Source organism: Garra rufa, chromosome 22 (genome assembly GCF_049309525.1).
Source record: "Garra rufa chromosome 22, GarRuf1.0, whole genome shotgun sequence".
Lineage (NCBI taxonomy): Eukaryota > Metazoa > Chordata > Actinopteri > Cypriniformes > Cyprinidae > Garra > Garra rufa.
In genome coordinates this window covers 9,132,152-9,155,792 of record NC_133382.1, presented here as the reverse complement: position 1 = coordinate 9,155,792, position 23,641 = coordinate 9,132,152, and the positions used below count along the sequence as shown (strand labels likewise).

The window sequence follows — 23,641 nt, the reverse complement described above, 5'->3', positions numbered from 1 at the left end:
GATTTTGAGATCCATCTTTTAACACTGAGAACAACTGAAGGACTCATATGCAACTATTACAGAAGGTTTAAATGCCCACTGATGCTCCAGAAGGAAACAATATGCATTAAGTGCCGGGGGTGAAAACTTTTGAACAAAATGAAGATGTGTACATTTCATATTTTTTTCATTTAGTACTGCCCTTCAGAAGCTACAGATGGTACTCACATGTTTCCCAGAAGACAAAATAAGTTAAATTTACCCTGATCTTCAAATTGAAAAAGTTTTCACCCCCATAATGCATTGTGTTTCCCTCTGGAGCATCAGTGAGCATTTGAACCTTCTGTAATAGTTGCATATGAGGTTTGGAATGAACCTCAGAGTGTGAGTAAATGATGACAAATTTGAATTTGTCTTTTCTGCCACAGAATTACAAAATAGGTAATTCTGACTTTTTTCCTCACAATTTTTACTTTTGATGTAATGTCTCACAATTGTGGCTTTGGTTCTCAGAATTGCAAGATTATAGTCTATATCTTGTCATTACTTTGCAAAAAAGTTCTCTGAATTACTAGAATATATCATAATTCAAACTGACTTCTCAGATTTCAATTTTCATAACTCACACTTCTGACTTTCTGACAATTTCTGAGTTTATATCTTGCAATTATCTTGCAGAAAAAAGTTATCAGTTTATATCTTACAGTTTGGACTTTTAAAACACACAATTCTGATATTTCTCTCACCTCCAAGTTTATATATTGCAATTATCTTGCAAAAACTCTCTCAGAATTGAAGGTTTAAAACACAATTCTAAATTAATATCTCACCCTTCCAAGTTTATGTCTTGCAATTATTTTGGAGAAATGAACTGGTAGATGTTAAATCAAAACTGCAAGAGTTGTGAGATAAAAGAACGAGCAATTTCCTTTTTTATTTTTTATTCCGCAATTCATAACAACAAGCCTTCTTCTCATTCTCTTCTAATTCACATTCTGATCAGGAATGTTTTTCCTACTATCATCTCAGATTTTAGATCTGATCATTATTGTTATTGTGGTAAATAAAGCTGAAATTATATAAACATGTTGAACCAGTATCTGAAATGCATGATTTATAATCCAGATAGCTAATCAAGTCAGTGTGGAATTAATTTTTGAGTTGCGCATAGGGCAAGAACAACAACAATAGACTTTCACTCACTGACGTGTAACCAAATGTAATTACTTTTGAATAAAGCAAGACAATGAATACTGTAAATCTCACTGAAGTAAGATGAAGACACATTCAGACATGATATAATGAATTCTGAAGGTTTCCGATGCTTTAACTACCTCAGACTGCAGTGAGCCTTTTCAGATGGTTTTAACTTGATTCCACAGTGCCTCTTACATCTCAAATTATACTCACTTTATACTTAGAAAAACTCATTATAGATTTATTATGTCACGATGCATTGAACTCAACAGCACAAATTGTCTTTACTGGTATAAAGACTAGTGTAATGGCTGTTTTCATCAAACTATACTATACAGGACAAGATTAGTTGAATAGAGGAGTTAAATTACTGGGGTTGCATAAAAGTAAATTCAAAGTTAGAAAGCAAAATTTTTTGCAATAGACAGAACATTTAAAAAAAACATCAGAATTTGGGAATTTTCTAACATGATGAAAATAAATATTCATATAAATTTGACTTTCTTCTGTTGAAACACAAAGGGTGATTCTGAAGAATATCCTGGCCCCTTTTTTAAATTATGAAAGTGAATCGGGACTGGTTTGATCCAAAATGGTACTTGGTGTCTTGTGAACAAACGTGACATCAAACCAAACCGGAAGCAACACATTTAACTGATTTTTAGTGAAAAAAAAATAGAGGTCACTGAGGTTTAGAACAGAATTAGGTGACTGTTCCTTTAATAATTTAGTGTTGCTATCCCTGTAGAAACATACCTTGCGTGGTCAAAGTACTCTTTGTGTTGGTTTCGATAAAAGACAGAGAACCGCAGCATTCTGCCAGCAATGACCTCTGCTTTCTCCATCAACTGTGTGAGATGAACAGTGGAATAATCTGTAGATACAAACAAACAAAAGTATTCGAGAGAGTCAGTATGAGCCAATAACTAAAATAAATAGGTTCATGGAAGTCATATCAACAATAGGCAGAGATTCTCTATTTCTCTTTATCTTCTGCCAGAGCCAGTAAATAAAAACATTTAAAAAATAATTACATGAAGTACCCCCAGAGATTTTAAGTAAATATTTGTAATAATTGAACAACACATTTGCATATTCACACTTCTCTAATGTTGGTTAATGACATGTAAGTAAATAGATAAAATATTAATATTTTTGTGTGTGTGTGTGTGTGTGTGTGTGTGTGTGTGTGTACCTGGTATTCATCACGTTGTGGGGACCAAATGTCCCCACAAGGATAGGAATACCAGTAGATTTTGACCTTGTGGGGACATTTCTCAGGTCCCCATGAGGAAACAGGCTTATAAATCATGCACAATGAGTTTTTTTGAGGAAGTAAAAGTGTGCATAATCTCCTGTGAGGGCTAGGTTTAGGTGTAGGGTAGGTGTAGGGCCATAGAAAATACGGTTTGTACAGTATAAAAACCATTACGCCTATGGAATGTCCCCATAAAACATGTAAACCCAACATGTGTGTGTGTGTGTGTGTGTGTGTGTGTGTGTGTGTGTGTGTGTGTGTGTGTGTGTGTGTGTGTGTGTGTGTGTGTGTGTGTGTGTGTGTACCTGGTATTCATCACGTTGTGGGGACCAAATGTCCCCACAAGGATAGGAATACCAGTAAATTTTGACCTTGTGGGGACATTTCTCAGGTCCCCATGAGGAAACAGGCTTATAAATCATGCACAATGAGTTTTTTTGAGGAAGTAAAAGTTTGCACAATCTCCTGTGAGGGCTAGGTTTAGGTGTAGGGTAGGGTTAGGGCGATAGAAAATACGGTTTGTACAGTATGAAAACCATTACGTCTATGGAATGTCCCCATAAAACATATAAACCAGTGTGTGTGTGTGTGTGTGTGTGTGTGTGTGTGTGTGTGTGTGTGTGTGTGTGTTTATGACTTTGTAACTGGATTTTTTGGGTTCACACTGGTATTTTTGAAACCCAATCAAATTATTCAATAAAGGTAAATTACTGTCATAATTTACATAATGTTTGTTAATATTTAGAGTAATAATAATTTTATTTTACACAACAAGTTTATATAAGTATATTTAATTCCTTTTTTACACGAATACTTAACGAATACTCGCGCTTTTGCAAATTGCAGTTTCAATGCAGCTTCAAAGGGCTCTACACAAGCATTTGTGGTTAAAAGTATATACATTTGTATTTATTTATTAGCTGGGATCGTGTAGAGCCCCAAAAGTGAGTACACCTCTCACATTTCAGCAACAGTTTTAGTGTATCTTCTTAAGGGACAATACTATAGAAATGAAACTTGGATATATTTTAGAGTAGTCAATGTGCAGCTTGTATAGCAGTAAGATTTACTGTTCTCTGAAAATAACTCAACTTACAGCCATTATTGTCAAAATAGCTGGTACACCCTAAGTGATAACGGCAGTATGTTGTTTAACCATGCAAAGCCATGCATGTCCTATTCATCATGTTTGTGTTTTTGTCTGCTTGACAGGACCATACAAACTTGTGTATTTTGCATTAGAGCAGTTAAAATTAGCTGCTTTAAGAACAATGTCTTTAAGAACAATGTCTCTCATACTGACCACTGGATGTTCAACATGGCATCTCATGACAAAGAACTCTCTGAGGATTTGAGAATTAGAATTGTTGCTCTCCACAAAGATGGTCAAGGCTATTAGAGGTTCAGTAACACTCTGAAACCGAGATACACTACAGTAGTCAGGGTCATACAGAGGTTTTCCAAGATGGGTTCCATTCAGAACAGGCCTCGCAAGGGTCAATCAACGAAGTTGAGCCCTCGTTTTGTGCGTCAGGTGCAGAACCTAGCTTCAAAAAACAGACGCATGAGTGCTGCCAGCATTGCTTTAAAAGTTGCAGAAGTAGAAGGTCAGCTTGTCAGTGCTCAGACCATATGCCGCACACTGCAACAAGTCGGTTTGCATAGGTGTCGTCCCAGAAGGAAGCCTCATCTGAAGCTGGCTCACAAGAAAGCCTGCAAACAGTTTGCTGAAGACAACCAGTCCTGTGATCTGATGAGACTATAAGATAAACTTGTTTGGCTCAGATGGTGTCCAGCATGTGTGGCGATGCCCTGGTGAGGAGTACCAAGAACAATGGTGCTAACACAATATATTGACACTTAGGAAAAGTTCACTTAGGGTGTACTCACTTTTGTTACCAGCTATTTTGACAATAATGGCTGTATGTTGAGTAATTTTCAGGGAACAATAAATCTATACTGCTATACAAGCTGCACATTGACTACTCTAAAATATATCCAAGTTTCATTTCTATAGTATTGTCTCTTGAGAAGATAAACTAAAATGGTTGCTAAAACTTTTGTGATATAGCCTACTGTATATGGAGAAAATCCTGTAATCTTTTCTTTAAAAAAAAAAAGACTGAAAAAGGAAAGACACGAACGTCTTGGATGACATGAAAGCATGCAAACAGTTTGCTGAAGACAACCAGTCCTTTTATTATCAGGAAATGTTTATTCTGGAAGTGAAATTTTAAGTCCTTTAAAATATTTCCAGTAGCATGAATGTTCATCTCACCGGCTGTACAGAATTCAATGATCTCGCTCCATTCCGACACGGCGTAGTCTCCATCACCCTGTTTGGACGCGGTCTGAACGGCCACGGTGTATTCGGTGCGTGGACTCAGGAACCAGTGTCCTCGCACTGTCATGGGCAGAGGAACTGCTTTCGCTACCAGTTTAGTGGGGACATCCTAGAAAAGGCAGATAATGAATGAGATTGGGCTGTCATGATCATGCAGTTCTCTTTCTGCAAACACATGAACCTGAGAACATTACTGAAGATCAGCTTTTGCCTACAACAGGTCAGATCAGCATGCGGCTGTAAACATACCTTGTGTTTGAACTTGTTGGCATTCTTGTTTTCTTTCTTGTTGAGGTCGATGAAGTAGTGTGTGATGCGTTCCTTGGACCTGGCGTCCATATCCCAGCAGATCTTAAAGGAGTCGCATGTGATGTTGCTGATTTTGATGTTCTGGGGAACGGGGAGTTCCTCCATCTCTGCAATGCCGCTGTCCAGAGACTTATTTCCTGAGAGACAAATAGAGATGTTGAGAGAAAGAACAGCAAGTCTGAAGCAACTCATTAAAGAAGAGATGCTATTTGCCTTACTTTGTCAACCTATAAAAATAAAATTAAATTTAAAATGCACTCTTTTTCTTCTGAGTAAACAAATACCAACATTGATGACTCATTATCCAAAGTTTTGTCCAATAAAATGCTCTTTAGATTGATAATGTCCCTCCCCTGATACCACCTTCCTCTGGCTTGAAATAGCATGTAGCAATTCATCGAGTTTAAGTCATCATTATTCTGACAGATTTTCTCCAGTGTTGCAAGATAAAAGCAAGCACAGCACATTTACAGCATGTAAAATGAACTAGCAGCCTAATCTGTTCAAATATGAATAAAATGATTAATAATGTATGTTTCATAGCCTTATTAGTATTTTACATTACAGTGCCATGAGATGAGTATGAAAGCTTGTTTCTGCCACTCAATAAAGAATAAAAAATGTTTATTGAAACTTTTTATCTCTTTTACTTTTACTTTACTTTTTAATTCTTTTTTCTTTTTTTTCTCAAAATTGTAAGATATAAACTTACAAGTGTGAGTTATAAAGTCAGAATTGCAAGATAAAAACTTGCAATTCTGAGAAATTAAGTCAATTGCTGACTTTTTTTTTCAGAATTGTGATATATACTCAAAACAGTGAGAAATAAAGTCCGAATTGTGAAATACTTGCAAATACGAGTGTGTATCTCACAATTCTGACTTTTTTCTCGCAATTCTGACTTTTTTTCTCAAATAAAGTCAAATTTTGAGAGGAAAAAATGACTATTGTTCTCAGAATTGTGAGTTCATAAGTCAATTCTGACTTAATAAACTCGCAATTCAGAGAAAATAAAAGTAAATTATAAACTTATAAAGTGCGAGTTATAAAGTCAGAATTGCAAGATATAAACTTGCAATTCTGAGAAATTAAGTCAGTTGCTGACTTTTTTCTCAAAATTGTGAGATATAAACTCGCATTCACAAGAAAAAAAAGTCAGAAATGTGAAATAAAACCTTGCAAAAGACTTTTTTCTTGTGAATGCAAGTTTGTATCTCGCAATTCTGACTTTTTTCCAATTTTGAAGAAAAAAGACTATGTTCTCAGAATTGCGAGTTAATATCACAATTCTGACTTGATAAACACGCAGTTCTAAAAAAAGTCACAATTGTGAGATAAAACCATGCAATTCTGACTTTTTTTCTTTCAAATACGAGTTTATTTCTCACAATTCTTTTTTCTCGCAATTCTGACTTCTCAAATAAAGTCCAATTTTGAGGGGAAATAAGACTATTGTTCTCAGAATTGCGAGTTTATATCAGTTCTGACTTAATAAACTCGCAATTCTGAGAAAAAAAAAGTCAATTGTGAGATAGAATCTCGCAATTCTGAAAAATTCTGACTTTTTTCCCTCATAATTGTGAGATATAAACTTACAAGTGTGAGTTATAAAGTCAGAATTGCAAAATAAAACCATGCAATTCTGACTTTTTTCTCGTGAATGCGAGTTTGTATCTTGGAAATTCTGACTTTTTTTCTCATATGAAGTCCAATTTTGAAGAAAAAAAGACTGATATGTTCTTAGAATTGAGAGTTTATATCACAATTCTGACTTAATAAATTCTGAAAAGTTAGATAAAAGTCAGAAATGTGAGTTTGTATCTCACAAGTCTGAATTTTCTGACTTCTTTTCTCGCAATTCTGACTTTTTTTGACACATATAACCTTGCAATTGCGAGTCACAAAGTCCAGTTTTGAGGGGAAAAAAAGACTGGCAATTCTGACTTTATAACTCAGTTGTGATATGGAACTACCACATAACAAGTTCTTCAGTGGCGAACCTAAAAATAATAAGCATTTGTTAATTTACCTTGTGCATCTAACACATTGTTTAAATATAATTTTTTTTCAGTATACTTGACAACAATTTCACTTAAAATGATTGTATGAAAAAATAAAATAGATTGAGATTTCTTAACTGGAACACCATATAATGACAAATTTACAAGGATGTTCCAAGTAAAAATATGCAATTATAAAATTATTGATGACTCAGCAACCACTGTATCCAGATTTCTGTCCAATCAAATGCTCTCTATAATGAGAATGTTCCTTCCTCTTACACAAGCAAGCAGTAAGTAATTATTCATGTAAACACAAAGGAAAACAGCACTTGTAATGCCTCAGAGTCTTGAAAAGTATTATTTTAGCAGTGATTACAATTTTATGTACAGCAAATGTTTTCATGTAGACATTCCCTCTCTGAGTACTGCTAGCAAACACTATCACGACTGACTTGAAAGATGTGCCACAGGGCAAAGCAGTGAAGCGCTTTTTAGAAAACTAGGTCATTTAATCCAAGATGAGTGTTGATGGAGGTGCAGTGAAAGTAGAATTCCGCAGGTGCAAAGTGATGTTAACTAGATTCCAATGAGTTTTGTGGTTCTTGCAAGATAAACCTTGCAATTCAGACTTTTTTTCTCCCAAATGCGAGTTTGTATCTCACCTTTTAGATAGTAGTTGCATTGCTGTCTATGCAGGGTCAGAAAGCTCTTGGATTTCATAGAAAATATCTTAATTTGTGTTCTGAAGATGAACAATGGTTTTATGGGTTTGGAACAACACAAGTAATTACATTTTTGAGTGAACAATCCCTTTAAGATTAAGTAATGAGCCTCACTAATCAGTAATTGTTGAGCTTTTGTTTGTGTTATGATTGTTTCATAATCAACTGCTTGACTGGATTTAAATTTCTTCAGTTGATTTTAGCTTTTTAATTTAGTAGACTTCCATACTACAAATCACATATTGCATTACAAATTGCAATCACCATCTTTTCATGTGTTGCTTTTTATCAAGTAATCAACACACTACACAATCAGACCCACCTCAGAGCATTTCCTTTTCAGCTCTGAAATAAATCAGAAAACAACACAATCATCAAGACCTGTAGAAGGTCGAATCAGCAGAACAGTTTGCAGCCCTAAATGAAAGCTAGCACACAGCATGACAACATCCACAGTGTCTCGCCTCTTCAGTGCGGAGATGGGAAAAATTACTGCGTAATAAAAAAGCAAAGTCACCATACAATATTCTGTATAATATCTATCTATCTAGCCACAAACTGAAAGATAAATTTCAGTAACAGTTGCTAAAATTGTTTGAATGTATTTGAAAGTAAATTCAGTCCTCTCAAAATTGACGATCACCATTTTCCGAAGGTTAAGCTCATTCTTTTGGCTATTTGTTCAAAATAAGACCTAAAACCTTCCCTAAAAATGTGTCTGGTATACTGGGCATTTGGACCGAGGAGGCTTAGCTATTCAAACACTAACCCTAAACTCTGTGTCCTGGCGCCAAGGTGGCCAGTCCATTCAGTCCAGCTCTATAGGGAGACACGAATGAATGAACTGAAAAGAAAGCGAGCAAGAAAAAGCCAGCGAATGCCTGTGGGATTGGTACGCAGACACATTACCTGCCCAGTCAGCTAAAACCGGTGTGTAAACACACACCGGAGAAACAGAGATGAAGGCAGTCGAGTCAAAACTGGAGAAGCACCATAAGGGAGACGTCCTCCTGCGTCTCTTCAGATGGAGCGTTATAGATGAGCGAGCTCCTCTCAGCCACCAGAGAGAGGCTGAATGAATGATTCATAGGCAAGCCCCTTACTGTAGCTCCCAGAGCTGAATCATTTCTTGTTTTATCTTTCGCTTGCACTATGCGTTCTCAGAACAAAGACTCAGGATAACAAGAGATCGCCTACGTTAGGGAGGAGCGCTCTGACACCCGGTACTGTCTCACTGGTACGCTATTATCTCAGTTGAGAATTACTTGTGGAACACTTTGTTACTTTCAACTTCAAAAGGAAGAACTTGTTATGTGGTAGTTCCATATCACAAGTGTTTCTAATTCAGAACCAGAGGCTCTGAGAGACAAGAGTATAAGGAAGCCTACTTGTTTAACGCAATTACAAACTAAAATTCAACATTTAATTCAAAATAAACCATATATATAGTGCCTTGCTTCATTTTTTCACATTTTATGTTGACTTGTTAAACTGCTTTAAATTATTTTTTTTTCCACATCAGTCTACACTCCATCCACCTTAATAACAAACCAAAAACAGGTTTGTAACAACTTTGGAAATTTATTAGAAATAACAAACTGAAATCATTCCATTGCATAAGTATTCATACCCTTTTCTGGAACACTTGAAATATAGCTCAGGAGCATTCATATTGCTTGTAGATGTTACTACACTTCGAGTGGAGTTAACCTGTGGCAATGTCAATTGACTGGGTATGATTTGGAAAGGCACACCTCTTAATAAAAAGTCTAACAGCTGAAAATGCTTATCAGAGCAACAACCAAGCCCCGAGATCAAAAGAACTGCCTGTAGAGCTCATAGACAGGATTGCGTCAAGCCACACATCTGGGGAAGAGTTCAGAAAAAATTCATAATGGAAGAAGACTGGAACAACTAGGAGTCTTCCTAGAACTGTCCTCCTGGCCAAACTGAGAAACTGATGGAGAAGGGCATTGGTTAGACTGGTGACCAAGAAGCTGATAATCACTCTAGTTGAGCTGCATGATAATATATGTAGATGGGAGAATCTTACGGAAGGACAAACATCACTGCAACACTCCACCGATCTGGGCTTTATGGTGGTGTGGCCAAACTCAATCCTCTCCTGGGTGAACACACATGAAAACCCACTCAGAGTTTGCAACAAAGCAACTAAAGAACTCTCAGACTGTGAGAAACAAGATTCTCTGGTCTGATTAAACTCAATTCCAAGCATCATCTATGGAGGAAACCAGGCACTGCTCATCGCACAGTATCATCCCAAAAGTAAAGTGTGGTGGTAGCAGCCTCATGCTGTGGGGCTGTTTTTTAGCGGCAGGCACTGAAGAACTTGTCAGAGTAGAAGGAAACCTCAAAAACAGCAAAATATAGAGATAGCCTTGATGAAAACCAGTCCAGAGCATTCAAAACCTCAGACTGGGTAGAAGGTTCATCTTCCAACAGGACAATGACCCTGAGCACACTGCAAGAGTGGCTTATAGACAACTCTGTGAATGTCCTTGGGTGGCCCAACCAGAGCCTGGGCTTGAACCCAATCAAACATTTCTTTAGAAACCTTAAAATGTCTGCCAGACCCCATCCAAGCTGACGGAGCTTGAGAGGTGAAGAGGTGAGGTGAAGAATGGCAGATAATTACCAAATGCAGATGTGCAAAGCTTGTCACATCATACCCAAGAAGACTTGAGGCTGTAAAGGTGCTTTAAGTAAGTACCGCGTACAGGGTATGAATACTTATGCAATGTGCTTATTTCAGTTTTTTTAATTTGAATACATTTGCAAAGTCACAAATCAGTTTTTTGCTTTGTCATTTTTTGGGGGGAAACCTGTTGACGTAACAAATAAAAAGCAGATCTGTATTCATTAAAAATCATATTTTATGTCGGCATTCACAAATAATTCCACCTCTGACGTAACCTTGTTATGAGATTTTAAAGTACCAAGAAGCAATGTTACATAAAAAAATGCCATTAATGACGTTTATCCAAAAACATTACTGCATGGACACCGTTGTGGCATGCCGTAACACAAATTACACCTAAAAAGCCTTAAGAGGATCAAAATGCCAAACTGCTCACAATTTAGATTCTCTGTGGGGGGGGGGGGGGGGGAAAGTGAGTAATCTCAGGCTTAATGGACAAAAAGCCATGACTACGCCACATCTTTCTAAACATGCCAAAAACTCACAGATGGCATCAAATCCTATAAATATATATAGTACCGGTCCAAAGTTTGCACACACATTCTAATTCCATAATATTATTATAATGAATTATTTTATATACAAAACTAAGCATTTAACCATAAAAAATAATAAATTAATTCAAGTTTGTCCAAATGTTTGACTGGTATTGTATATGTTTATAGCATGTATAATAGCACATAGGCATGCAATAGTGAAAGACAACTCAAGCAGCACTAATGACATGTCATCTAGAATCATCATCAAAAATCCGGACACACAGTCATGCTCAGGAAACCCGTTTTAGCAAAGCCTCAGTTGCTATACACTAGGAATGCAAAACACTTCTAATTTCGTCTTATCTCCTTGTAAGGACATTTGAATGGTGGGATATGAAGCCATGTGGAGAACCTCCTTCTCCCTAAAGAGTGCTATTGAACTCGTGGATGGAGCTACTCTATTAGTTGTGTAACTTAAATTAAGAAGATTATCTAAATAAATGAATGCTTAGCAACAAATACATGTCTTTCTCCATCTTTCCATTATTACTGCCTCAATAATATCCTCCGTTGGCTTTAATGCACTCTCCTTTTAAAGATAGCATCAGTTATCCATTAACACAAAGAACTCAATAATTGCATTTTCAAAAGCAATAGCACAAATATACTGAGGATGAAGCACTGAAGCGTTATCCTTTCATTAACAGACTTGTTATTTATCAGTCACAAGGTCATAGCATCTGTTTCACTAATGAGCACAGATACTCACTCTGGCTTTCATCCACTCTCCGCATCCGGTTCCAGGTAATCTTTGTTCACAACCCACTAGAAAAACAACTGGTGATGCAAAAGCCTAAGCCTGCAGGAGATTATATCCGAGGACAGAAACCGCTACCATTCGGACGTACGCTGTCCTCTCATGGACTCCTTCCGGCAGGAGCAGCAGGTTTGTGTAATGCAGTAGCTAGGGCTAGTGGACATGGTCTCCTGTCCAGTCAGAGCGTACTGACCCGTCTCCAACGCACCCTGAGCCTAAAGCGCACGCTATTGGCTTAGAGCAGTTTTAGTGTTTGTTTTACATGCCTAGCACACTCCCATAGGAGGAGCCCGGATTATGTCATCAGCTGGACTCAGTGACTGACCGCGGGTCAGCGCTGGACTGAAATTTCAGAGCGAGGAGGGAGGGAGAGAGAGATAGAGAGAGCTGGGATGTCTCTCAGTTGAGTAATCTGGTCACTCACTTCCATTAGGAAAGGGGAAAATGTCCTTTGAAGTTCTGAATTCCACCCTCCCCTTCATCATGCCGTTTGCACTGGCTGTCATATTTCCAAAAGATGACATCATTCTTATAAAGGATGTCAGTGCATTACGGATTATTTTCTATTGCGGTAATAGGAAAGCAAAATCCATCTGTTTTGTGAATGTGACACTGACAATTTCACAGTAAGTGATAGACATTCCATAAAGATTTCAAACCTTCTGACACCTCAGATTATAACGAGAAGGTTTGCCAAGACAAGTTTTCAAAATTGGTTTGACACATACTTGAATGGAGGATCACAGAATGTTTCTTTGAAGGTTGAAGGTTAAAACCTGTAAAAGCTTTGTTCATCTTCGGAACACAAATTAAGATATTTTTGATGAAATCCAAGAGCTTTCTGACCCTGCATAGACAGCAATGCACCTGACACGTTCAAGGCCAAGAAAGGTAGTAGGACATTGTTAAAATAGTCTTCTCTTCCATGTCAGTCTTGGTTGCATGTGTTGTGGTACTCTCGTGAACGCGCTGACACGGTAGAGAAGAAATTGTTGAATAAAGTTATTTTGCGCACTAAAAATATTCTCGTAACTTCATAAAATTACAGTTTAACCACTGATGTCACATGGACTATTTTAATGATGACCTCATTACCTTTCTGGGCCTTGAATGTGTCAGTTGCGTTGCGTTATGCAGGGTCAGAATTTCTCCAAAATATCTTTATTTGTGTTCCAGAGCTGAACAAAAGTCTTATGGGTTTAGAATGACATGAGGGTGAATAATTAACCCTCTGGGGTCTGAGCGTGTTTTGGGGCCCTGAAGAAGTTTTGACATGCCCTGACATTTGTTCTTACATTGTAATCAGCATAAATTGGACTACATTAATATGTAAGAAACATGAATGTACATGTTTGTGTTTTTGAGAAAATGTTTCTGCATGGGCCATTAAACATATTCAGAACATTTGTTCACAAGAGTTTTGAGAACTTTATATGGTAGGCTAGAGTTTTATCTACAAAATGATGAGAGAATCACCTCGTTCACTAGTTCAGAGAAAACAGTATATTGATGTAAATTTTCTAAAACATGTTTTGTGATCAAAAGGGAATATGCAGGAGAGTGACAATAGTCATGAATATTTAGTGAATCACACCTGAGAGACAAAGAGCCCTCCCATAATGGCCCATTAATGAGACTGTGACTGTCAGGTAAGAAACAAGGTGAGAAGCTTCAAAGAATGGAGTTTTAGATTATTTGTATTTTATTTGCATCGCAGTATAATCAAAACATACATAAAGGTCAAAGACACATTATTGAGCACCCTAATCTAACCACAGAGATGTGAACAGAATGTGTCATTTCTGAAAACTGAATTTCCTTTTTGGGTGAACTATCCGTTTAATTATTGAATTTAGGTGTTTTAATCAGACCTATTGCCACAGGTGTGTAAAATCAAGCACCTAGCCATGCAGTCTGCAATTACAAACATTTGTGAAAAAAATAGGTCGCTCTGAAGAGCTTAGTGAATTCAAGTGTGGTATTGTGATAGGATTCCACCTTTCTACTAAGCCAGTTTGTGAAATGTCATGCCTACTAGCTATTCCACAGTCAACTGTAAGTGGTATTTTTGGAAAGCGGCAGAGTTTCGGAACAGCAGCAATGAAGCAAAAAACCATAAAGTCACAGAGAGCTGGTTACCAAGAGCTGAGATGCATGGTGCATAAAAGTTTCCAGTGCTCTGCTGATTCCTGAGATGAAGAGTTTCAAACTTCCAATGACTTTAAAGGGATAGTTCACCCAAAAATGAAAATTCTGTTGTTCTAAACTTGTAAGGCCTTTGTACTTTTTTGTAACACAAATTAACATATTTTTGATGTAATCCGAGAGCTTTCTGAATCTGCATAGACTGCAATGTAGTTACCACATTCAAGGACCAGAAAGGTAATAAGGACATCGCTACAATAGTCTATGTGACATCAGTGGTTCATCCATAATTGTATGAAGCTACAAGAATACTTTTTCGGGTGGAAAGGAGCAAAAAATAGTGATTATCTGACAATTTCTTCTCTTCTGTGTAGGTCTTCAATGTGCGTTCACAGGAGTACCACAGTGTATCCACATGCATTTCTCTGCTGGCAAAAAGGCACAGCGCATCTGAGTTCTACGTCAAAATGCTGGTTCCTGCATCAGCATCACCACATGCATGCATCATGGTAGTCTCGTGAATGCACGAGTGTGTTCCAAAGATGAACAAAGGTCTTATGGGTTTGGAACGACATGAGAGTGAGTAATTAATGACAGAATTGTAATTGTTTGGTGAAAAATTGTCAGAAAGCTCTTGGATTTTAACAAAAAATATCTTAATTTGAGTTACAGAGCTTGAACGAAGGTGTTATGGGTTTGGAACGACATGAGGGTGAATGATTAATGACAGAATTTTCATTTTTTGGGTGAACTATCTGTTTAATTATTGAATTTAGGTGTTTTAATCAGACCGGTTGCCACAGATGTATAAAATCAAGCACCATGCATGCAGTCTGCAATTACAAACATTTGTGACAAAATAGGTTGCTCTGAAGAGCTCAGTGAATTCAAGCGTGGTATTATGATTGGATTTCACCTTTCTACTAATCCATTTTGTGAAATTTCATGCCTACTAGATATTCCACAGTCAACTGTAAGTGGTATTTTTGGAAAGTGGCAGAGTTTAGGAACAGCAGCAATGAAGCAAAAAAACCACATAAAGTCACAGCGTGGGTCACCAAGAGCTGAGATGCGTGGTGCAAAAAAGTCTCCAATGCTCTGCTAATTCCTGAGATGGAGAGTTTCATACATCCCCTGACTTCAAAGGGATAGTTCACCCAAAAATGAATGTCTGTGAAATTCTGTCATTCCAAACCTGTAAGGCATTTGTTCATCTTCGAAACACAAAAGCCAAAGGAACTTTCCCGAGCAACTAGAAACTTTGGGGCGGTACTTAGTGTGTTTCCACCACAGGAACCAGGATCTAAATAAAGTTCCAGGTAGAAATCTCCCCCTCAGAAAGTCCCTGCTCGGGAGGTAGTACTTTTTCAAAGGTCCAGAAATTTTGGGGGTTTGACTTGGGCACTGAACATGCTAATTGGTTGAGCTCACGCAACAATGTATTTCAACCAGCATTTATTCACATGATTTTCAAAATATTACTGTTGTGTCATGAAATGTAATTTTAAGAGCATTTCAGGCAATAATGTAGTTGTTTAAAAGATTAAGCTTCAATTTATACTGTAAAATATGCAATGCTTTTTTACATTTAATCATTTTATTCAGTTCCTGTACCTAAAAACTAATGTTGGGCCTACCTAAAAAAATGAAAAATCACAGTTTATTTTATTTGTATATTTACTCTATTGTATTTATTTGTGCTGTTGATTGTAGTTAGCTAGATTATTCTTATTTCTTTACTTTGTAATTTTTTTCCCCTAAACATAGCACATACTGAACCGTACCGAAACCGTGACTCTAAAACCGTGATACAAACCGAACCGCGAGTAAGTTGAACCGTTGCACCCCTACTAGGCTTTCAACTTTGTGGGAACAGTTCGGTGAAGCTCCCAGTGTGTGTAACGAGGTCAGATGAGTTTGGTGTGGAAGAACTTGACTGGTCTCCACAGAGCCCTGACCTCAACCCTATCAAACACCTTTGGGATAAACTGAAGCTGAGAATGTGAGCCAGGCAAGCAGTTTAAAATCAGTGCCTGACCTCACAAGCCACAAATGCTCTACTGGATGAATGGGCAAAAAATCCCATAGAAACAAATTCAAATTCCAAATTCTTGTGGAAAGCCATCCCACAAAAGTGAAAGCTGTTATAGCTGTAAAGGAAGGACCAACACCATATTAATGTCTATATATTTACAATGCAATGTCTTTAAAGGGATATTTTACCCAAAAATTTAATTTCTGTAATTAATCACTCACCCTCATGTTGTTCCAAACCTGTAAGGCCTTCGTTCATCTTCAGAACACAAATTAAGACATTTTTGATGAACTCAAAGTCTCAAGGAATTCTTATAGCTTCAAAAAATTACAATTGAACCACTGATGTCATATGGACTATTTTGTCGATGTTCTTGGTACCTTTCTGGACCTTGAACGTGGAAGGACCCTTGCTGTCTATGGAAGGTCAGAAAGCTCTTGGATTTCATCAAAAATATTTTAATTTGTGTTCCAAAGATGAACAAAGGTCTTAAGGGTTTGGAACAACCTAAGGATGAGTAATTTTTGGGTTAACTAACCATTTAAAGTTCCTATTGGTGTAATGGTCAGGTGTCCCAATCCTTCTGTACATACTGTGTAAATGGATGGATTGGGACTCTACCCCTCACAAAATAAGGCCTCACAATGACGACATCCGCTGGCATCCTCACATGACCAGACAACAATGAACAGAGAGAACGCATGAGACCGCAGACAATGGGCATCTTCATCCTCAACATTCTCTGGTGGGCCACTCCATGAGCCCTACAACACCCTCATTGAGCTGAAAAAGACCCTCAGCAGCCCTCCACTGCTATGGAGCATGAGGAAAGAGAGGGACTGCTTTGTTGCATTCATCCTAATGAATAATACACGGGAAACATGATGCAGGAACAGAGCCTTTCATGAAACACTTGTGGATGAAACCCAAAGCCAAAGTTAAATGGCATTACTATCATCCTCAAACAAATGCATATGGGTTAACATGTCACGAGCAGCATTTGTATTTTAGCGATACATGTGATGCTTGTTATTGCAAGAGGACAGCCATTAAAGCATGCAAAACAAAATCTATGATGATTGGATGACTACATGATAACACAACACACTGACTCAACCTGGCTATGTAGCTGTGTAGTCATGAATACCAAACACTGGCACTGGGAATTTACCGTAATATCCCGTGGTTTATAAAATGCTATGGCCTCATGGGTGATGTCTTGAAGCTACGGCCACCACTTCACTTTAATAAATCACACACAGAGCTCTTCCCCACAACCCAGTGGCTGTCCATGTTTATATAACCTCTCCTCCCTGAATTCCCGCTTAAGATGCAAGGATGATGGAGTTTAATATCTCCAGGGTGCGGGTATTACTGGACCACTCTTGTGTCTGAGGCAGCGCATTAAAGTTTCATCAGTCCTTGGTCCCAAGACTATGAATAGACCAGCATTTCATTCTTTAATGTGTTGAATCAGAGGGGAGCGATGCTGCAGAGATGAGATCCACCGAGCTGTCTTACAGTGCAAATTCAATGACATATTGTTCATTTCGGTCAAGGAAGTGTTGACATGGGCGCTGACACGAAAACAGAGATGGAGAAATTAAAGTGCTAATTGTGCAGTGGAAGACTCTGCAGTGGAAATGAAAAATCAGCTGCTAAAACGCAAACCTCTGCACTATAAACAAGCACCCAGAGGAATTGCTCAGAGTTTTCTCGTTCACAGCTCAGGAGTCTTAATGAGGTTCTTAGTTATATTTCAAGTAAAAACTTTGTCTTACATCTTTCTTCTAAAATTGCTAGCATAATACATTGGGTTTAATTACTTACTACCTAAGGCCAGTAAATACATTCAACATTGAACAATACATTCTTTTCTACTTGATCTCATGACGAAAACGTACCTATTGGAAAAAAATTACATACCAATAAGTACATATCACTGCAGTTTCCAACAGAAATGAACATAAGTCAGTAAAACAGCGAGCACTTGTAATCGTTTTCATACACAGTTATGATTACAGCTCCAAATGTTTTCCGGATGTAACAAGCTTGCTTGGTAACTCAGCTGGCACAGAATTGAATTTAGGATGCGGAATCCTTGAGTACGAATTTTGTGAAAAACATGACTCTAGATGAAAGAGCTGAAAGATGAGAGATCGAAAAACAAGCTAAAACGGCATGCTTGCAATTGTGTATTTACATCACATATGCTTTTGTTCCCACTATCGGGTAGGTTTAGGTCTAGTGCGGATGGCTTTAAAACGTTACTTTAAAACGTCACAGAGCGTTCGAGTTATAGTACCACTCAATGGACATTTCAAGTCAGAACTGCGGTGACACGTACAAAACCAACGTCATATAAAACGTACCATAAGACATTCATCTGTTCTGGGGAAAAAAACAAACACACTTTTAGCACCACTCAGTAAACATTTCACATCGAATATGTCATAAAATGCAAATGGCGATATGTATTTCACGTCTTGTGGAAAAGTTCCCAAAAGGTATATTTTGCGTCATGAGACCAGGTTGATTCTTCTTTTTTTTTAGTATTAGGAAAGTTTAATGAATTTGCCCCAAGGAGACTTTTACCTATAACTAGGGTTGTGTGATAATGACTAAAATTATATCTCGATATTTTCTAGAAATCGACAATATTTTGCTGAGCATGTTATTGTGCTGGTATTTTGGTAGGTTTATGTCTACCGTGGATAGCTGACTCTCAAAACTTTTGATATTCTTCATATTCTGTGTGCTGGTAAGTTTGCAGGACTAACAGAAATTAACTTTATTAAATAAGTTTAAATTGAGTTTTACCTTTTATAGGTATTTTAACCTTTATGTCAGCAGCCATATCACCCTGTAGCCCAAGACTGGTCGCCTACTGAAGGTAAGCAGGGTTGAGTACCTGGATGGGAGACCTCCAGGGAAAACTAGGGGCTGCTGATGTTAGTGAGACCAGCAGGGGGTGCTCACCCTGTGGTCTGTGTGGGTCCCAGCGCCCCAGTATAGTGATGGGGATACTATATTGACAAAAAAAAAGCACTGTCTATCGGATGAGACGTTCCGAGGTCCTGACTCTCTGTGGTCATTAAAAATCCCAGGACGTTTTATGAAAAAGGGTAGGGATATAATCCCGGCATCCTGACCAAATTCGCCCATTGGCCTCTGACCATCATGGCCTCCTAGTCATCCCCATATTCTGATTGGCTTCATCACTCTGTCTCCTCTCCACCAGTAAGCTGGTGTGGTGGGTGTTCTGGCGCAATATGGCTGCTGTCGCATCAGGAGGAGATTCCGCCCTTCTTTGTAAATCGCTTTGAGTACCTATAGAAAAGCGCTATATAAATGTAAGGAATTATTATTACATTATGACACTTTAGGGCTGTTACCAATCAAATGAAATCAGTATCAACAAAATGTGTGTTTTCAATGCAGAGATGGCACAGATTTCTATACATTTGCAACTGCTGGTTAAATGCATTCATATCCTGCATTTAACAATCTTTGTGAATGCATAATGTTTTGATGTTTTAAAAACAAAACATTCAATAGTAATATCTGTAATGATTTTGGGAAAAAATGGAAAATATACTTTAAATATAAACCTAAAATCGTCACTAGGTGGTGGCAAATCACTGCATGAGTGAGTCATTCATTCAACCGATTTGTTCAAATGGCTGATTGATTCAGTAATGAAACACCATCCTGTTAACACGGAAAACAGTTCTGCTGTGTCTTTGTTTGGGACATGGGTCTAAAATATAAGTCAATTCATATTAACTTGTTTTTTGAACTTTTATGTAAAATCAATATCCCATTTGCAATTGTGCTGATATTTGGACAAAAACTGAACTCTTTGTGTGATATTAACTATATCAGATGATATAAATATAAGACATAAAAGTCATACAGGGGCATATTAGCCCCCTTGTCTTGAAGTTTGGGGAAATTCTTAGCTTGCATTCTCTGGGTGTTTTTTTTTTTTTTTTTTTCAATATACACAATAATGTCAAATCACATATCCTTTTAACAACAATTACAATATTATCATAGACAATATATTTATCTTATTTCTCCTGTAAGAGCGGGTGCAGCCATTTGTAAATTTATTGTGTCTGGCTTTTGGTGTCACTGACTTCAAGCTATTTTATTGCAGACTGTTAAGTCTTATCATGTTATTTTGATGTATTTTCTTAATAATGAACACACTGGTTTGTAGTGCAAACAGTTTTACCATTAACTGCATTTTGTTATTCTTCTTGTTATTTACTTATGGCAGCTAATGAACTGGAAGTTTCACACATTCACGGAAAATGGCTTCTGTGTTGAAAAAAATAAGGTGGATAAGCTAACGCGCACCCCATCTATAACTCATAATATCTGAAACAGTTATTGTAATGACTGACATGAATGACAATTCTAATAACAACCAAGACCCCCTTAACAACTGCAAGGCAACACATAAAACATGCTAAAACCACTCAGAGCACTTTAGCAACTGGAAAGCAACATTGGCAACCACCCACAAGTTTTAATCTGTTTTAAATTGCCAATTTTCTTGGAAGCTACAACTTGATTTTATGATTTTTTTTTTACTTTGTTTGACCTTGCAGGTTATGTTGTCATTCTTCTAACTATTCAAGGGGCTCAGCTGGTTTCCTAAGACACAGTAGGACATTCTGACCTCAAACAAGCAGAAACCGTACAGACAGCATCAAATGCAGCCTGTCTACTTTTGAGTTTAATGCATGAAGTCACATTTTCTCAAAGCTGTCAAGAATCAAAGGGTCTTAAGCCATAGTAATTAAGCAGAACGCTTAATGATGCACAGCTTGAAATGCTCCTGAAGATTATTACCACTGTACCGGTCTCAGAAGGAATGGATTATTCTGTTAGAATGGATGATTTCTTCTGTGCCTTTAGACCAAAGCTAAAGCATCATCAAAATAATGACAAGCGGTAAATATGTGGACACATCCGTTTTCACAGAGCTGTTTTGATGTTTGATGAGGCCAGCGAATCATAATAACTCTTGTAAGATATGCTTGCATCTCTACTGTGAGGTTTTCTGATGGGACTCTGCTGTAAAGACATGGGTCAGTGTTTTAGGATATTTTAGGGAACGTCACGGTTATAGAACAATATTAGATCTTGGACTAATGCTTTACCCATATGTTATATCAAATAGATTGTAAAACTGCTTTTAGAAATATTTGTTTAAACTATTTAATTTTTAGCTCAATTTTCATCATAAAGTAATTTGATTTACACTGTGGTTTCAGGGAATTTTAGGTAATGTAAAACCTATTCGAGAAAGTACAGTGGACTTGACAGAAGCAGTTCTATGTTATTCGCAAACTCTGAGATACTGGCTGTTAAAGCAACCCTGGCTTGATCTACTGTGCCGCCCCACTGTGAGGCCCAGAGAGCGTACAGGAAGAGCTCATGGCAGTGATAGCACTGCAGGAGCATATGGTCCTCACAGCAGGCCCGTCTCATCAACCTGACGCCACTTCAGAACCTCAAAACACGACCTGTTCGAACCAAAGCTCTCTAAACTCTGCTGAAAGACCTGCTGTGGGCAGAATATCTGCTAAGTGGCAGAGCGATAAATCACATGCACATACAATACTTTTTTACAGTCTAATTAGAACACATGTCTACAAAAGCTTATTTCTGGCATGGAATAAAAATATAAAAAAGGTAATTGCAACTTTTTATCTCACAATTAGAGTTTATATTTCGCAGTTGCAAGTTACAAACATGTAATTCTCAGGAATTCCAACTAGAATTCGCAATTCTGATTTTTTTTCTCAGAAGTATGAAATATAAACTCAGAACTGCATGAAACAAAGTCAAAATTGTGAAATAAAAAGTTGCAATTACCTTTTTTAAAATATTTTTTTTCTATGGCAGAAATAAGTTTCTATACAGAATCTGCTAAATAAGAGGGATCATACAAAATGCATTTTATTTTTTATTTAGTACTGACCTGAATAAGATATTTCACATAAAATATGTTTACATATAGTCCACAAGACAAAATAATAATTGAATTTATAAAAATGACCCCGTTCAAAAGTTTACATACACATGATTCTTACTGTAATACTGTGTTTTTTTTTATTTATTGTGTTTTGTTTATATGTTTTGATAGTTGTTCATGAGTCCCTTGTTTGTCCTGAACAGTTAAACTGCCCGCTGTTCTTCAGAAAAATCCTTCAGGGTCCACAAATTATTTGGTTTCTCAGCATTTTTGTGTATTTGAACCCTTTCCAACAATAACTGTATGATTTTAAGGTCCATCTTTTCACACTGAGGACAACTGAGGGACTCATATGTAACTATTACAGAAGTTTCAAATGCTCACTGATGCTTCAGACGAAAAAACAATGCATTAAGAACCAGGGGTGAAAACTTTTGAACAGAATGAAGATGTGTAGCCTACATTTTTCTTATTTTGCCTAAATATCATATTGTTTTCATAAAGTACTGCACTTCAGAAGCTACAGAAGATAGTTACATGTTTCCCATTAGACAAAATAAGTTACATTTACCCTGATCTTCAAATTCTAAAAGTTTTCACCCTCTTAATGCATTGTGTTTCCTTCTGAAGCATCAGTGAGCATTTGAACCTTCTGTAATAATTGCATATAAGTCCCTCAGTTGTCCTCAGTGTGAAAAAATGGATTTCAAAATCATACAGTCATTTTTGGAAAGGGTTCAAATACACAAAAATGCTGAAAAACCAAAGATTTTCTAGGATTTTTCTGAAGAACAGCTGGCAGTTTAACTGTTCAGGACAAACAAGGGACTCATGAACAATTATCACTAAAACAAACAAACAAAAAAAATAGTATTAAGAATCACGCGTATGTAAACTTTTGAACAGGGAAATTTTAATAAATGTAACTATTTTCTCTTGTGGACTATATGTAAGTGTCTTTTATGTGAAATGCTTTATTCAGGTCAGTAGCTACTAAATAAAAAATAACATGCATTTTGTATAATCTCTTTAATTTTGGTAAAATAATTAACATTTTGCAGATTCTGCAATGGTTTTAAAGTCCTTTTTTAAGACATTGAATGATTGAATCACTGAAATGATGAATGCAGAGAGGTGTTTTTGCGAGCAAGTTCTTTATTGTATATGCATGCTGTGAAACGCTGACATGGGTAGAAATAAATGAATGAGTCACAAAATGAGATATTCTTCCCTTGATCAGTGTCACACAAGCACTAACACAGGTCTCCATACGAACATCATCTTCACAGGTTTATTTTGGTCCTCATTGGTCAGACATTCGGTTAGCACTGGGAAACATAAAACCTTTCTGAACGGTACATTTCGCTCTTAATGTGTCTTTGCTCAAGGTTAAACCTGGTGTCTGTTTCTCCAGAGCGATATTCCATCCGTTTTATAATAGCACTGTGCTTAACTGTTGTTTTTAATCAAGTTTCTTGCATTTTTTTTTATTTCATTACTGATCAGGGTACAATAAGCAATATCTAACTTTGTATTTAAATATATATGAAGTGACCTAAACAGTTTTGCTTTTGCCAATTCCTGAATAAGCTGTATTGCCTGACCTAATTTGTTTCACTAACCCCCACGGTTTGTTTTTTAT

The 23,641-nt window shown here is 37.1% G+C and overlaps 1 protein-coding gene across 2 annotated transcripts in view; it reads right to left on the bottom strand.

Annotated features, from left to right (window-relative positions):
- The window catches only part of phyhiplb (phytanoyl-CoA 2-hydroxylase interacting protein-like b), a 37,198-nt gene that overhangs the window by 3,721 nt on the left and 9,836 nt on the right, over nt 1-23,641 (bottom strand). Inside the window, exons 1-4 of one of the 2 annotated variants that reach the window (XM_073828656.1) lie at nt 11,780-12,040; nt 5,028-5,224; nt 4,713-4,887; nt 1,933-2,050 (exon numbers count right to left, since the gene is read on the bottom strand). In XM_073828656.1, the coding sequence (XP_073684757.1) occupies nt 1,933-2,050; nt 4,713-4,887; nt 5,028-5,224; nt 11,780-11,804 (515 nt within the window). In that variant the 5' untranslated portion in view covers nt 11,805-12,040. Of the gene's footprint in view, nt 1-1,932; nt 2,051-4,712; nt 4,888-5,027; nt 5,225-11,779; nt 12,041-23,641 lie in introns of those variants that run through there. The other variant, XM_073828655.1, reaches the window with a different exon arrangement.